Here is an 18536-nt window from a genome sequence, read left to right on the forward strand (position 1 = left end):
CATCCTTTAATGAGATGCTAATTATAATAAAGATAAATAGATGAATACTAATTGATTTTGTTGTTGAATGGTGGAATGGTGCAACTTTTCCAGTATTGTGGGGATCTTTTGCTTTCATTTAACATTTTTATTAAGTTTTATAATTTAGAGAGAGAAGGGATACAGAAAAGAAAAATGGAAATTTTAAGGGGTGTGGGGATCTTTTATGTTGTATTATACTAACCCATGTTTACATTCTCTTTGCTACCTGACTGTCTTGAAACAATTAAATCTTTTAATCACAATACACCCGGAAGCTTAAAAGGATACTAAAAGTGCCAGTAATACAAAGCTGTATCATAAAGCTGTATTATTTACTTACCTTTTTTTCCAGTGCCAATGTGACTCAGTGCTGGGTCAACACTTCATCCCCTCCTCTGTTCGTCCTGCTCTGTGCGTGCATTAGACCTCCCCATAGGAAAGCACTGAATCAATGCTTACCTATGGAGAAAAATCTGACGCTGGATGGGAAAGCATTGTGATTGGCTGAGATCATCATTTATGATTATGTCAGCCAAGGAGGCAGATCAGGAATGTAGCCAGCACCTGCAGACTGGAAGGAGGCAGATCAGGAATGTAGCCAGCACCTGAGATCATCACTTATGATTATGTCAGCCAAGGAGGCAGATCAGGAATGTAGCCAGCACCTGCAGACTGGTATATTCATTATATATATATATATATATATATATATAGGCCTAGAGAAAGGGTTTATCACTCCCATGCATAGTTACGATTTAGAGAAAAAAAATGTAATAATAATATTTTTTTAAAAATGTGTAAAACATATTTGATATTGATTTAATAACTGGTCCCAACACACCTTCATTCATTCCACAGCCTCCAATCATAAATTTTAACTTTGCTTTACTGGAAAGTGCTAAATTATTAAAAAAAAAAGGGAGCAGCGGTATAACACAGGCCTCATAAAGTGCATAGTTAAATATTGTAAGATTGATAAAAGCCATTGCTTTTAAATTGGTCTGCTCACTTAAAGGGAAATTATTCACAGGAAATTGAAGCATAATTACTTTTATAAAATGTGTTGTCTCCTGCCACCAGCATTTTTGATAATTGCAATCTTCTGATGTATGTGAATAAAATCAGCAAAAATAACATTCCTGTCTCATGTTTTCCTTTAGCATGCTAAAGGCTCAGTTTATTTCAAATTAATTAAAAACCACAAAGCTATACAAATTAATACAAATATGTATCCATGCATGATTACTGCAGATCTATTGAAGACTTGTATTATAGTACTTCAGTTCAAATCAACCCAGAGATCTGATCATTTAGATTCTATTTTTGATGAGCTGCATTTCTAGGATAACATTTTATCACCAGGAAAAACCAGTGGCATGTTTTTGCTAAATGATCCAAATTAAGCACTTTACTCCTTTCACCTTGACCAATTAGCACTGTTTGCAAGTTGTTTAGCCCCTTAAGGACACAACTTCTGGAATAAAAGGGAATCATGACGGAATATTTCCATCATGTGTCCTTAAGGGGTTAAGGAACTGCCAAATGGACTTCAGTTGAAGCCAACAAAAGCAAATGCAAACACAAGTATTTTTTTTTCTAAATTCTGGCATTCAGATTTCAATTTGCAACAACTCAAATTCAAGTACACAAAATCAATGTTTCAAAAGGTATTTACTTATCTACAGGAGGCATTGCACTAACATCTATCCAGAGGCGGCTGTAGACTTTATGAGGCCTTAGGCGAAACTCAAACATGAGGCCCCACTAACACCAAAGTGAAAATAATAGAGTTGCATTACATGCACACTGTCACATATACACATTGATGCACTGTTTCCCTGTGTATGTGCCTGAGAGTGTGTCTGACAGAAAGTATCCTTGTGTGTGTGAATGTATGTCTCTGTGAGCATTTTTGCGTTTTTATCTGGGACCGTATGTGTATGGGGCAGGGGCGTATTTGCCGCGAGGCAAAAAAGGCATTTGCCTTGGGCGGCATTTTCCAGGGGGCGGCAAAAAAAGCCGCCCCCAAACGCCCAGGGCAAATGCCTTGTTAGCCTTGCGGCTAACAGACATCCTGGGCTGGTGGCTGCTGGGCTGGTTGCTGGGCGGGCGGCTGGCGAGGGAGCACTTCCTCTGAGCTGTCTGCTCAGCTCCCTCGCGCGCCGCAGAGTGAGGCTGGGAGCCGGAATATGACGTCATATTCCGGCTCCGCCTCCCAGCCTCACTCTGCGGCGCGCGAGGGAGCTGAGCAGACAGCTCAGAGGAAGTGCTCCCTCGCTAGCCGCCCGCCCAGCAACCAGCCCAGCAGCCCGACCGGCAGCCCCACTAGACCCCAGGGAGAGGGAGAACCCCCCCAGCATTCCCAAAGGTAAGGAGGCTGGGGGGTAAATTAAAAAAAAAAATGAGTTAATGTGAGTGAGTGAGTGTGTCTGTTAGTGTGTGTCTGTTAGTGAGTGTGTCTGTTAGTGTGTGTGTGTGTGTCTGTTAGTGTGTGTGAGTGTGTCTGACTGTGTGTGTCTGTTAGTGTGTGTGAGTGTGTCTGTTAGTGTGTGTGTGTGTGTGTCAGTGAGTGTGAGAGTGTGTGTGAGTGTGTCTGACCTTGTGTGTCTGTTAGTGTGTGAGTGTGTCTGTTAGTGTGTGTCTGTTAGTGAGTGTGAGTGTGTCTGTTTGTCTGTTAGAGTGTGTGTGTGTGTGTCTGACTGTGTGTGTCTGTTAGTGTGTGTATGTCAGTGTATGTCAGTGTGTGTGAGTGTGTCTGTTAGTGAGTGTGTCTGTTAGCAGCTAACAGACACACTCACACACTCACTAACAGACACTCACACACACTGACATACACACACTAACAGACACACTCACTAACAGACACACTCACTAACAGACACACTCACACACAGACACACTCATACACTCACACACACACACTGACAGATACGCATCCATTAGCTAACAGTTAGCTAATGGGGGGGCGCCTGAGTTTTGTCCTGCCTAGGGCAGCACAAAACCAGGATACACCCCTGGTATGGGGTAGCTGCTTGAAGTGTGTTGTGTGTATGGGGGTTTGCCTGTGGACTTTGTGCATTGTGCTTATGGCAAAGCTATGTTTCCTGACTGTGTGTGTATGATGAATGTCTGGTGGCTGTGACAGGGTGAGTAAAGGGGTACCAGTGGCAGGAAGAGCGTGACAGGGCGAAGGGGGTAAATGGATGGGGGATTGTGAGAGAGATAGAGGGAGTATTACATGGTTTGATGATGAAGTGTGACAGGGCGAATGGAGGTAAGTGTGTCAGAGCAATTGTGGCATGGTAGGAGGGATGAGTGTGACAGGATTAAGGGGGGTTAATGTGACAGGGTCAGTTTGGCAGAGTGAAGGCAGATGAGTTTGGAGGGGGTGATATTAACAGGATTAGGAGTTGTTAATGTGACTGTGAATGCATGAAGAGGCTGACAGTGTGGGGGGTCATGGTGAGAGGGAGGGGAGGGTGATGGTCAGAGAGAGGGGAGGGTGATGGTGTGAGGGATGGGAGGGTGATGGTGAGAGGGAGGGAGGGGAGGGTGATGGTGAGAGGGAGAGGGGGTGATGGTTTGAGGGAGGGGAGGGTGATGGTGAGAGGGAGGGGAGGGTGATGGTGTGAGGGACGGGAGGGTGATGGTGAGAGGGAGGGAAGGGTGATGGTGAGTGGGAGAGGGGGGTGATGGTGTGAGGGAGGGGAGGGTGATGGTGAGAGGGAGGGGAGGGTGATGGTGAGAGGGAGGAGAGGGTGATGGTGAGAGGGAGGGTGATGGTGAGAGGGGGTGATGGTGTGAGGGAGAAGGGGTGATGGTGTGAGGGAGAGGGGGTGATGGTGTGAGGGAGAGGGGGGTGATGGTGGGGGGGGGTGAGAGGGAGAGAGGGGTGGGAGTGAGAGGGAGAGGGGGTGATGGTGAGATTCCATACAGATGTTCAAGCAGTTGGATAAATGCTTGCAAAAACATAACATACAGGGATATAATTTCTAATTAGTGGGGTAATAGCTGCTTGATCAGAGGAGACATCTGACTGCTATTTTGGGGTCAAGAAGGAATTTTTTCCTAGTTTGTTGCAACATTGGAAGCGCTTCAAACTGTTTTTTTTGCCTTCTTTTGGATCAACAGAAAAAAACATGTGAGGAAGGCTATGTAACTGAGAGGGAGGTGATGTGAGTCTCTGATGGCTGGCCAGGCAGACAGTAGGGGCCTGGCACCCGGTGGCATACTGAGCAAGCCATCGGGCCCGCTCCTGGTGTTGGGTTCTTGGTCACTGAACGAGGACCCAACACAGTCTGCCCTTAGGCGGTTTAGGCGGGCGCGAGGCCCCAGCCAGTGCGAGGCTTAGGCGGCCGCCTAAACCGCCTAGAGAGCCGCCCCTGCATATATCCAAAGTTTTTATAGGAGATGGATACTGTCTGTTTATGCTAAAAGATGATCATAATCATCATATTTGTATTATATCTTAAAGTCCAAAAACATTCTGCAGTATTGTGCAATAGGAATGGTACGTCGATGATGATAATGCAATAAAAGCTCATTTGGAGGTCATTTATGAAAGTTCAGAAGTTAGCCTAACCTGGGACATGGTTTTGGTACATGACAGAAATACAGTGATTAAATTAAGAAACCCAGAAAGTAACCTCCATTCTCAATCAACTCAAATTGCCAAACAAGGTGGCCCATTTAGCATAGGATTAATCTGTTGGCATGCTATAGCGCAGAGCAATATGTTGTGTACAGCTCTTGCACTCACAAGGTTATAACTATGCAATTCCCACGTTCTATGTATGGACTATGTTGACGTAATCGCTTAACAAGTCATTTCATGCTTTCAACATTGATAATCAAGTATGCAGTAGCATTTAAAATACCTGCCATTTCATTTTAAGGAGTTGCAGCCCAAGCAAATTACATATTCAAATGTTGTTTTATCGAAAGAATGCAAACTCACATGCTATAAAAAATGTCACCACCCATAATCCAGGATCATTAATTAACAGGAAAAAAATATCGGCCTTATACTTTAATATTTTTAGGCTGAGCCTAATTAGTTATGTGAACTCTTTAATAATTCTTTAGATCTACTTTAGCATTTAATGACACATCTGCGATAGTTGTGCAATGTGCATGCGTTTACAGTTTTCATTGCACAATATCTAGGACAGACAGTACTGATGCTTATAAACAAACAAGGAATGTACATTATATTGTCATTCAAGAGCCCTAGCAAGCAAGGTAGTGTTGAATCATGCAAGCGTTTGCACTAGACTAGAGGAATGTGATATTAAGCATAATGAATTATAGTTTTAAGTCATCTATGAATCATGAATATTTTGATAGTCATTAAAGACAAATTATTTTTAGGACCAAACAGTTTTAAGTCATTTGACTCTGTGCTGAGGCATTTAAAGGACCACTCTAGCCACCCAGACCACTTCAGCTTAATGAAGTGGTCTGGGTGCCAGGTCCAGCTAGGGTTAACTAATTTTTTTATAAACATAGCAGTTTCAGAGAAACTGCTATGTTTATCAATTAGTTAAGCCTTCCCCTATTTCCTCTAGTGGCTGTCTCACTGACAGCCGCTAGAGGCGCTTGCGTGATTCTCACTGTGAAAATCACAGTGAGAGCACGCAAGCGTCCATAGGAAAGCATTATGAATGCTTTCCTATGTGACCGGCTGAATGCGCGCGCAGCTCTTGCCGCGCGTGCGCATTCAGCCGACGGGGAGGAACGGAGGCGGAGAGGAGGAGGAGAGCTCCCCGCCCAGCGCTGGAACAAGGTAAGTTTTAACCCTTTTCCCCTTTCCAGAGCCGGGAGGGAGGGGGTCCCTGAGGGTGGGGGCACCCTCAGGGCACTCTAGTGCCAGAAAAACGAGTATGCTTTCCTGGCACTAGAGTGGTCCTTTAATGTGGAAGTCTAATACATTGACTTAACCATCCAGAATTGATAGCTCTGGGGGCATGTTAGCCAATTGTTGAAGCCCAAAGTATTACACATAATACAGATCACCAAATTTTCACTACTCGTTTTTTTTTTTTTAAACATTTATTACATTTAATGAGACGTAATTATTTTTATAAAATGATGTATATTGATTTTTTTTAGGAAGTTTCACTGTTTTATCTACTGTTATCTGACCAACTGCTGCTGCTTAAATTAACTTGCCTGCTGCTTTGGCTTACTTAGATCAGGGGTGCCCAAAAGGTAGATCCCCAGATGTTGTAAAACTACAGCTCCCACTGGAGTTGTAGTTTTACATCTGGGGATCTACCTTTTGGGCACCCCTGATCTATATGAGTTAGAAACTCTTCTATAGTTAATTCAAATAAAGGTATCTGTCTTTACAGACATAGGAGCACACAGCACACAAATCTCACCATTCAGGGGAAACAACTGGTGTACTGTTACAGTTGTCCCAACACAGGACACAGCTAGCTCTCCTCCTACTACTGTCCCCCCATCACTAGAGTCCCCCCCATCTAGTGTCCCCCCATTCCTCCCCATACTAGTGTGTCCCCATCTAATGTCCCCCCCCTGTTACTCACTACTAGTGTGCCCCCAACTAATGTACCCCATCCCTCACTTCTAGTGTATCCCCATCCCTCACTACTAAAGTCCCCCATTTAGTGTCCCCCATCCCTCACTACTAAAGTCCCCCATTTAGTGTCCCCATCCCTCACTTCTAGCATGTCCCCCATGCCTCACTACTATATTCACCCCATCCCTCACTACTAGTGTCCCCCCATCTCTAACTACTAGAGTCCCCCATCTAGTGGGTCCCCCATCCCTCACTACTAGAGTCCCCCCATACCTTACTACTAGAGCCCCCCATGTAGTCCCCCCATTCCTCACAACTTGAGTCCCCCCATCTAGTGTCCCCCATCCCTCAATAATATTGTCCCCTTTCCCCCCTTCCCTCACTACTAGAGACCCTCATACCTTACTACTAAAGCCCCCATCTAGTCTCCCCCATCCCTCAATACTATTGTTCGCCCATCAAGTGTCCCCTCATCCCACACTACTAATGTCCCCCATCCGTCAATACTATTGTCCCCCATCAAGTGCCCCCTCATGCCTCACTACTAGTGTCCCCCCATACCTTACTACTAGAGTCCCCCCATCTAGTGTCCCCCTTATACCTCACTATTAGTGCCCCCCACCCACTTACCTGATCTAGGCTGATTACAGTACAGGCTCGTAGCTGCTGGCTCTGCTTGTTCTGTGCTGTGCTGCTCCCCTGCGGAGTATAGAGAGAGGCAGAGAGATAAAGATCCTGTCCCTGCTTCTCTCCACACACAAAGCCACCTACTGACCGGTGACGGTATTAGGTCTAATTTCAATCACAGAAAAAAATACCGGCGTTTGTATTGCCAGTATTATTGCAATACCGGCACCGGCCAGGCAGCCTGAAATACTGGCTGTGCCGGTAAAATACTACTAATAATAATGTACTCCTGATACTCACTTTTAAATAAAGTTTGTTCTAAGCAAAGTATTGAAAGCCTGTAGTTTTGTGTGGAAAAGTCCCTGTGCATATGTTCTAGGCATTTCAATATATATTGTGTAAAAGGTGCTTTTATTGAGAAACATGATTTAATATGCTGAGCTATATTTACAATGCCAAATCCAGTGAGCCTAAGGCTGCAAATGTTATGCTCCTTTGCTTGCTTGCACTCTTATGAATATAAAATAGTGTTTTGTGAAGGAGTTGTGTGAATGTGACTGTATTGAGCCAAAAACATGTGTTGCATCAAGATCTTTGACCTAGTGAAATGTTGCACACTTGGATTCATTAACTAAAATGTGCATTCTGGTGACTTATAAACTCACTTGCAACATCAGACAACAATCTGGAGCTGGTTGTGGTTGTGTAGGTTACCGACCCCCTTAGATTGCAATGAAAAGGTGAGTTTACCTTATTTCATCTATTATACCACCAACCCTCCTCTAATAATGATTGTTTAGCTCAGGGATAGGCAACCTTCGGCTCTCCAGATGTTGTGGACTACATCCCCCAAAATGCTCTTACACACATAATGCTGGCAAAGCATCATGGGAGGTGTAGTCCAAAACATCTGCAGAGCCGAAGGTTGCCTATGCCTGGTTTAGCTACTCTATAGCATATGGAATTAAAGGGTCACTATAGACACCCATACCACTTTTTAAACCTCCAGATACAAACATTGCAGTTGTAAAGAAACTGCAAAGTTTATATTACAGGGTTAAGACTGCCTCTAGTGGCTGTCTACCACTACTGCAGTTACTTACTGCAGTTTCACAGTGTTTGACTCTGTGTGAAATGATGCTGGACATCGTAACGCTTTGAGGGAGGGCATCCAGCGTCTTAAAAAAAACTATAGGAAAGCAGTCAATGCATTCCTATGGGAAATGCCTAATTTGCGCGCGTCACTCTGCGCTGGACTCAGGCAAGTGAAAAAGGGTTTTTAACTCTATATTTATAGTTTTGTGTTCCTAAAATATTTTCCTTAAATATTTTATAGAGGCACAGTTGGTGACCACATGGGCAATTTGTGATTAATGGCTGAGAGTAGTACACCCTAAACATTGTAACCATTGTCAGAGTTTTTAAACACTATGCTATCTAGCTTGTCTAACCTTGTAGGAACACTGTTGAGGGTACAAAGATGTATTTCTAAAACTATAGTGTCCCTCTGCTCCCACAAAGTGGGTTTTTAATAATCTTTTGAAGGAACTGAAACTGGGTGAGAGTCTAATAGAGCAGGGAAGTGAGTTACATAGGAATGGCGCAGTCCTAGAGAAGTTTTGAAGGTGGATGTCAGAGGTGCAAGTACGAACTGAGAATAGACGTAGATCTTCAGCAGAGTGTAGGGGTTTGGACGGGACATACTTGTGTGTTAGCGAAGATAGGGCGGTAGGAGATTTCTAAACAAGCACCTGAATTGTAATTGAGACCTAAATATTACGGGAAGCCAGTGTAAGGACTAACAGAGTATGGGGAGGCATGGGAGGTGTTGGCTCACAGGAAGATATGCCTCGTCGCTGCATTCATTACACACATACAAGGGACGCAGTATAGATTGAGAACAGTAGTGGATTAAGGACAGAATTTTGAGGAACACCAACAGAGAGGGATTACAGAGAAGAGGAACGGCCAGAAAAAGAAACACTGAAAGTGGCAGAGGTAGGAGGAGAACCAGGAAAGAGCAGAGTCTCATAAACTGAGATTAAGGAGGATGAGAAGAAATTGTTGATGATCAACAGTGTCAAAAGCAGCCAAAAGGTCAAGGAGAATTAGGAGAGAGTAGTGACCACTGTATTTAGCAGTTTCGACAGAGTGACAAGTGTGAAATCCAGACTGAAGTGGGTCGAGCAGAGAGTTGGATTCAAGCAAGTCAGTCAATCTAGCATACACAACTCTCTTAGAGGCAAACATTGGTAATGAGATATGGCGGTAGTCGGATGGGAAGTTAGGGTCAAGGTTGTGTTTTTTTATATAGAATCGGGGTGGTGGTTGCATGCTTGAAGGGTGAAGGAAATATGCCAGAGGAGAGGTAGAGATTGAATATTTTAGTGAGGGGCAGAACAAGAGAAGGAGTGTAAGTGAGATGTGAGGGACTGAGATTGAGGGAACAAGTGCAGGGGCTGGAGAACCAAAGCAGAGCAGAAACCTCTGCTGGTATATGGGGTGTGAGTGGGAGGAAAGTATTGGCAGGAGTAGGACAGAGATTGTCCCTTCTCGGGAGAGCATAGTTGTGAGGGTGTTGATGTAGTTTTCTTTTGCCTTCTCTTTTGCGGAAGAGCTAAACTGTACAAGTATAGCATAAATTTATAGTTGAGGAAGTCAGACGTAGAATATACACACAGGTGGGTAAAATTCAATGAAATTATAATGTGCAGGATTTAATCTTGATATGATACTCCAGAAGGCTACCTTTTGTTTACAGCAGTGGATCAGTTGTTGGACCTCTGAGTTCTGTTCAGGTCTGAGCTTTTGCTTATATATATATATATATATATATATATATATATATATATATGTATACGTTGTAGTAGCTTGCACTCCAAGAAGACTTTTGTAGTGCCCGGTGCTGGTTGTGGCAAAGGTAGATATGGGTGTAGAAACAATCGCACTCCTGGGACTTGGTTGAAGTAGTAAAATTTAGCTTTTATTTATTCCATATAAAATATCAACATTTCAGCTCCAACATGGAGCTTTCATCAGGACAGGTAACATGTCTGAACAGAACGCGGAGCTCATATATATATATATATATATATATAGAAAATTAAAAGGAATGGTTGCACTCACGTAATTAAAAGTCCAAAGTTTAATGGAGAGATTTAAAAAAATCCAAGATCAACGTTTCAGTCACTACTGACTTTCATCAGGATCATGATCCTGATGAAAGTCAGTAGTGACTGAAACGTTGATCTTGGATTTTTTTAAATCTCTCCATTAAACTTTGGACTTTTAATTACGTGAGTGCAACCATTCCTTTGAATTTTCTGGATATTGAAGCTGTTCTTTTTGGTTGGCACCCGGCTCTCAAGGGAATCTCAAGCGTGAGTGCAGGAGCAATATTGTTTTGTATATATATATATATATATATATATATATATATATATATATATATACAGAACAGAAAAAAAATCAGCACTCTCAGGATTTTTAAATAAATTTTCTTTTTACTCCTAAATATCGACGTTTCAGTTCCTACCAGGAGCTTTCATCAGGATAACAAAGTTCCTGAAACGTCGATATTTTGGAGTAAAAAGGAGCTTTATTTAAAAATCCTGGGAGTACTGATTTGTTTCTGTTCTGCATGTCTAGTGCAATATAGCACCGGGTTCTACATTTTTGTAAGTAGGAATGCAAGGCTTTTGTTTATATATATATATATATATATATATATATATATATATACAGGGAGTGCAGAATTATTAGGCAAATTAGTATTTTGACCACATCATCCTCTTTATGCATGTTGTCTTACTCCAAGCTGTATAGGCTCGAAAGCCTACTACCAATTAAGCATATTAGGTGATGTGCATCTCTGTAATGAGAAGGGGTGTGGTCTAATGACATCAACACCCTATATCAGGTGTGCATAATTATTAGGCAACTTCCTTTCCTTTGGCAAAATGGGTCAAAAGAAGGACTTGACAGGCTCAGAAAAGTCAAAAATAGTGAGATATCTTGCAGAGGGATGCAGCACTCTTAAAATTGCAAAGCTTCTGAAGCGTGATCATCGAACAATCAAGCGTTTCATTCAAAATAGTCAACAGGGTCGCAAGAAGCGTGTGGAGAAACCAAGGCACAAAATAACTGCCCATGAACTGAGAAAAGTCAAGCGTGCAGCTGCCAAGATGCCACTTGCCACCAGTTTGGCCATATTTCAGAGCTGCAACATCACTGGAGTGCCCAAAAGCACAAGGTGTGCAATACTCAGAGACATGGCCAAGGTAAGAAAGGCTGAAAGACGACCACCACTGAACAAGACACACAAGCTGAAACGTCAAGACTGGGCCAAGAAATATCTCAAAACTGATTTTTCTAAGGTTTTATGGACTGATGAAATGAGAGTGAGTCTTGATGGGCCAGATCGATGGATTGATAAAGGGCAGAGAGCTCCAGTCCGACTCAGACGCCAGCAAGGTGGAGGTGGAGTACTGGTTTGGGCTGGTATCATCAAAGATGAGCTTGTGGGGCCTTTTCAGGTTGAGGATGGAGTCAAGCTCAACTCCCAGTCCTACTGCCAGTTTCTGGAAGACACCTTCTTCAAGCAGTGGTACAGGAAGAAGTGTTCATCCTTCAAGAAAAACATGATTTTCATGCAGGACAATGCTCCATCACACGCGTCCAAGTACTCCACAGCGTGGCTGGCAAGAAAGGGTATAAAAGAAGAAAATCTAATGACATGGCCTCCTTGTTCACCTGATCTGAACCCCATTGAGAACCTGTGGTCCATCATCAAATGTGAGATTTACAAGGAGGGAAAACAGTACACCTCTCTGAACAGTGTCTGGGAGGCTGTGGTTGCTGCTGCACGCAATGTTGATGTGAACAGATCAAAACACTGACAGAATCCATGGATGGCAGGCATTTGAGTGTCCTTGCAAAGAAAGGTGGCTATATTGGTCACTGATTTGTTTTTGTTATGTTTTTGAATGTCAGAAATGTATATTTGTGAATGTTTAGATGTTATATTGGTTTCACTGGTAAAAATAAATAATTGAAATGGGTATATATTTGTTTTTTGTTAAGTTGCCTAATAATTATGCACAGTAATAGTCACCTGCACACACAGATATCCCCCTAAAATAGCTACAACTAAAAACAAACTAAAAACTACTTCCAAAAATATTCAGCTTTGATATTAATGAGTTTTTTGGGTTCATTGAGAACATGGTTGTTGTTCAATAATAAAATTAATCCTCAAAAATACAACTTGCCTAATAATTCTGCACTCCCTGTATATAGAAAAACAGAGAATGACCGCACTCAGGGACTTGTAAATATCACAACCCCTGAGTGCGGTCATTCTCTGTTTTTCTCTGCTATTTGCCTGACCAGCACCGGGCACATTATTTACCTGTTCCAGGAGTGCAAGCAATTTTGTATTTTTTTATATATATATAATATATTAATTATATTAATTATATATTAATATATTAATTGGTGATCTTTAATTGTATTTGTTTGTGTTTATTATTAATATATGTGTTTATTGTTGATATGTTTATGCTTGTAATTATTACTATGATTGGCATCCTTTGTTCAACCTCTCTTTCCTAATAAAAAAAGATTTGAAAACTTACTTGTGCTCTTAAGCCTTCTATTACAAATGAAGAAGTTATTAATAAAGTAAATTAACAAGGTGTATAAGTCTTTATGAAGTATTGTTTTAGTGACATTTTGGTGTTATGCTGGACAAAGAATGACCTTTAAAGCTACAGTGAATATTGATTTTGTCACCTATACAGTGCATTGTATTTTAACAAGTTGTCTTTTCAATTGTTTTTTAGCCCAGTTCAATGGCAGTGAGAAGAGGCAGTCCTCTCCATCACCGTCATCTGATAGACGCCGACAGTTAAGGGCTCCTGGAGGTGGTTTTAAACCTATAAAGCATGGTAGCCCCGAGCTCTGTGGGATTCTGGGAGAGCGAGTGGATCCAACTGTAGCACTGGAAAAACAAATGTGAGTGATGACAAGAAATTACCTGCAAATGTAATTCTAACAAACAGCGTATGTCTTTATCATAACACACATACATAGAAACAGTAAAATAAATGTAAACAACATATTTTTAATCCTGCAGAGTTTGTAAATCACACTAATTCTTTTAACCAATTTTAAATTTGAATCCAATTCATATTGTTCAGATTTAAAGAATATATTGGAGCTTCATAAATTATTAATTAGAATTGTTTAGCCAGACCAGTGATCCCTAGCGTCGACTCTAATCTCTTACATATTATTGTTTGACGTGCATTCCTCTGCAAAACTATTTTAGCTTCTATTTTTGAATATGTTTACATTTAGAATTTATTTTTTTTAGCAAGGGAATGTGGCAAATATTACAAATAATTAGTGAAACAAATATAGAACAGCACTGATATTAACATGGCATATTACAAAAACACACAAACAAATACCAAAAAAGAATCAAGCTGACTCCAATTATTAGCCTTTGGGAAACGGCTACTGGAAAGTAAAGTGAAAAGGAAAAAAAAAATAAAAAATTATTATGCATTGCACATCCATGACGAAATATTGATGGAAGGCCTGCAGCTGGCAATCATTTCACAGATAAAGAATTATGTGCTTGCACCTTGTGAACGGCATAGATTCCCTGTACGAATAAAAACAAGCAGAGTTGAAAGGGATACTTCAGGCTAGAGATGGACCCATTATTTTATCATTATTTACATTGAGTTAAAAAAAATGAAGGACAAATTATATACATATACTAATAATTGCAGATCATATCGGCATGTATTGTTCATAGTAATGCTAGCACTGAAAGGTAATAGGGATTTATTTAATTTCAAGTACTAGGGTGTCTATAGGAACAGTAATTAGAATAATGCGTCATACTGCCCTGATTGGAAATGTTTTCTATCCAGCTCGTGGCGCAATTTGTTTAAAACAGTACTTGCTAATTCTACTGTGCATCATTTGAAACGATGATCAATGACAGCTCTGAAATTCAGGTTGCCCAACCTATTCAATCTCTCAGTATGAATTCTCTTGCTCAGGTTGTTGCTTGTTTTTCTCCCACTAATGAGTGTCTTCTGTTTGTAGATGGTATCATGGAGCTATCAGCCGAACAGATGCGGAGAACTTGCTAAGGCTCTGCAAAGAATGCAGCTACCTTGTGAGAAACAGTCAGACCAGCAAACACGACTATTCTCTGTCTCTAAAGTGAGTTTGAATTGAATGCTGGGCTTAGCTTTCAAGCTGTGGGCTTTGTTTCACTGTTGCTACCTTCATATTCTACTGATCTGCCTGTTTAATTATTGCTTCACAAGAAACCACAGAATGTGTTTTTTCTTTCTGTAACTTGTCTATTTCTGTGCATTAACTGCTATAATTCAGTATTAGCACAGTGTAAGGACTGTTCATCTTTTTTAATTAACTGGGTCGTCATATGCCCATCAGAAAAATGATTACTGGTACTAAACAATAAATAAATTCTCAAAATTGTATTTCAAGTTACAGAGGTATTTATTATTATATGTATTTATATAATTTATATATTAATATTATTTCTTTGGGTTTACAGGGAACCTATTATTATTATTATTCTTTTATTATTTATATAGTGCCAGCAAATTCTGTAGCGCTGTACAATGGGCTAGTCCTGAAACACTGTCCACTATTCTTTGCCCTGTAAAAAAGTTAAATATTACTCACCAGGACTCCTCTGCTGCAGCCTCCAGCTCCACCTTTTATGTCAGCAAGCATACTGATGTCACCCGCAATACTGTCCAATCCAGTACTTTTTATATAGAAGCATTCTTTTATATAGAAGCATTCGATGTGCATGTACGACAAAACACCATGCTCCTCCAATCAAATGCTGATATCAGGAATGAGTTTTACTTAGTTATGGAGATGGGAGCACCACTAGAGGCTTGATTAACTCTCTAATGTAAACATTGCTATTATTACAAAACAGCAATGTTCTACATTTAAAGGGACACTGTAGGCACCCAGACCACTTTGCCCATTGGAGTGGTCTGGGTGCCAACTCCCACTACTCTTAACCCTGCAAGTGTAATTATTGCAGTTTTTTTATAAACTGCAATAAATACCTTGCAGGGTTAACTCCACCTCTAGTGGCTGTCTACTAGACAGCCACTAGAGGGCACTTCCTGGATTAAAGCACAGAAATGCTAGAGCGTCGCTGGACGTCCTCACGCTGTGTGAGGACCTCAGCGTCGCTCAATTCCCCATAGGAAAGCATTGAAAAGCATTTTCAATGCTTTCCTATGAAGAGCTCTAATGCGCATGCGCGGCTCTGGGAGTCCAGTGGACGTGGGGGGGCAGGGGAAGGTATATTTTACTTACCAGAACCTATCCATTCACTTCCATCTGATCCCCTTCATCTGCCAGAAGCTGGCATCAGCTCTGTGCTCTTGTGGGAGAGTTAAGCATTGAGGTCTATAGAGGATACCGATTCAGTGACAGATGAGATGAGAGAAACCTATTGGATATACATATATATGAGCCTGTAGAGTGCAGGACCTGTAGTCCACTTCACAGAATGCCTCATTGTAATTAACAGTAAAAGAAATATGGAAAGGAGAAGGAAAAATGTAAAGTCTGTTCATGCATTAACGGTTTCATTGATGTTTAGGGGTGACAACAGGAGGATGCCCAGGAAGATGACTGCAAATAGACTTTTCATGAATAGGTCCCTTTATATGTAAAGTGCAGCATTCTACAAATAGCAACATTCTGTGTGTTAGGTTGGGTGTGCAAAATACTCAGATTTCAGAGTCACTCAGTATTAGCAGATAGCAGCTGTCTGTTACAGTCCTTCCCGATGGATACTCTGTTTCTTGTATGTTCATAAGGAGAAATTATGTTACAGTACATTGAATGTAGAGCAATCAACAAGAGTATTCAATCAGTTTCCATGGCAATTGCTCAGTTTTATCCTTTTAAAAAAAAAATGTATTTATTGTACAAATTCTCTCTTTCTCCTGATTTTCAAAGAAGTGCACAAAAAGCATACTAAATACCTCTAATACAAATCCCGTATGAGTTGGTCCATTGTTTCCCCTATAATATGCAATGGAGACAGGTGTGACAGGGCGGCATCCTCACAGGTTTTGTTTAAAAAAAAAAAAAGGTTACATCTATTGGCATTGTAAGGACTACTGATAAGTGTGTGATAGAAAAACATGTGTCTGTCGTGATTATATCTGCAGTTTCCATTTTCTTCTTTGTGATGTCTGGAGATGGAGCTGATTTTGAACAGGGATTAAATGTGTAGAATTTTAAAAGTGAGAGAGAGGGGGGTAAGGGGGGGAGGTCTGAGACCCACAATCTTTAAACTTCACTGGTGTGATGTCAGAAGGATTGACAGCTGTATAGGGTTTGGCATCTTTCCTTGCTTTAGTAATAGGAGTGTTTGATGTATTGTTTTACAGTGGACAGTATATATTTGACCCGTATTCAAACTACAGAAACAATGTGTGTTATTTGCAAACATGGTAATAACAGTGACTTCTACATCACCTTCAAACTGGGAAGACAATTAACATTTTCTGAATTCCTTGTTACTGCCTGTGTTCTGTTTTTATAGTTTCCTGTTGCTTTGTAAAAATAGGAAATGTTAAATGAATCAACAGATCTCACTTTTCAGTAAGTTGGTTCCAGCTTGCAATCTATCATACGGAGTGTAAATGACAAGCACTCTGATTTTGGGCATTTCATGCCAACTGAGGAATGTTTTCACATAGCAGGCCCAAGTCAGCTCCAAAATGACTTTGCACATGTGTGCCATACCTGGACCTCCGTGTATTATTTTTTATAATTCTTTATTTTCATTTTCAGTTGTTTCAGACGAGCAAGTTGTTTGAAATGTATTGTCTTCATACTTATATGTTATGCTGACAAGCTTGAATTACTATTATTATTTATATAGCATGAAGATATTCTGTAGCGCTTTGCAATCATCAAATTGGGATAATTGACATTTAGTTATTAACAGAGACATAAGAAGGCCCTGCTCAAAAGACCTTACAATCTATAAGTAAACGTTAAAGACAATATAATATATAATGCTCTATTCTTTAGTTTAAAGCGTTCCCGTCTGATCCCCACATGAGATAATGTGTCCTGTACAGTACCTTTGGTTTACAAGGTCACTAAACATATGGTCAGCTCCAGCATCACTTAAATTCATTCAAATGGTACTCAACTATGAGCACTGCGCATATTTACTATTGGTCTATCTCATTGCAATGGTGCCATTTTTTTTTCTCAAGACCAGATAATAAGGTCCTTATTCCGATATGTTCTCTTATAATATGATTGCATGTGTATTTGTACAATTGGAGTTTCAAATTATTAAGCACTTTGAGTTCTATTTTGGTGAAACATTCTTTATAAATGAATTCTAATTAGCACACTGTTGTTCCATATTTTGGAGCCTACAGCTATTTTGATTACATAATGAAATTAGAGACACAAAACATCCGGGAGTAGTTGCTTTGTAAATTAATACATTGACAGGGTTACATGGGAGGTGGAGGTGTTAGCTGCCACTCAGATTTTAGTTTTTCCTACTTTCCTACAAATTGATATAATTTATTGCTGTTTGTTACAGAAATGATGTAGTGATTAAGCTGTCATTAGAAAACATTCAATGTTGTGGCAACTTTTGCCAATTACAATAGCAAGAAACATTGGCATGCCATTTAGTGTTCTACTTAAATTACTCTCCCATATCCCCTCAGGTTAGACTTCCCTGGTTAAAAGCACTGTGTGTGGTAACATTAATTTATAATTTCAGTCTTGTTAAGTCACCTTTGTCTGGTCATTACAAGCCACGGGTACCACTGCTGTGAGACATATAAGAGTGACAATCAGGTGAAACCCCCCATTCACACAACATTGACTTCCATTCGTTGACATTCATAGACAACCCCAGAATACAGACCTTACATGCTCACATAACCACAAATACTGACACACTAACACAAGTATAGCAGCAATACATGTTATATTGTAACAAAACATATACATCCGGTGAGTATGTTAATAATTTTCTAACTAATAAAGTATTATTCATCTTTAACTGCCTTTAAACATTGCATTCTATGTTGTTATCATTGGTTGCTCAATCAATGAATTCAGGGAAATCATGTTAGCTCAGATTTGTTATTTGCCTAAAGATGAGATTTTGCTTATTCTTTTTCCAGACACCTATACATTCTTCATTCTGTCAGCCACAGTTTGAAAATGCTGCTTCCATGAAAAAAAAAAAGGAAACTGGGGCATATGCATCAAA

At 40.6% G+C, this 18536-nt stretch overlaps 1 protein-coding gene across 2 annotated transcripts in view; it reads left to right on the plus strand.

Moving 5' to 3' along the window:
* SHB (SH2 domain containing adaptor protein B) overlaps positions 1–18536 on the plus strand; it is a 204128-nt gene that overhangs the window by 145226 nt on the left and 40366 nt on the right. For both annotated transcript variants that reach the window (XM_063455274.1, XM_063455275.1), the window contains 2 exons: positions 13036–13207; positions 14315–14434. In XM_063455274.1, coding sequence (XP_063311344.1) covers positions 13036–13207; positions 14315–14434 — 292 coding nt within the window. The remainder of the gene's footprint in view (positions 1–13035; positions 13208–14314; positions 14435–18536) is intronic.

Source organism: Pelobates fuscus, chromosome 5 (assembly GCF_036172605.1).
Source record: "Pelobates fuscus isolate aPelFus1 chromosome 5, aPelFus1.pri, whole genome shotgun sequence".
NCBI lineage: Eukaryota > Metazoa > Chordata > Amphibia > Anura > Pelobatidae > Pelobates > Pelobates fuscus.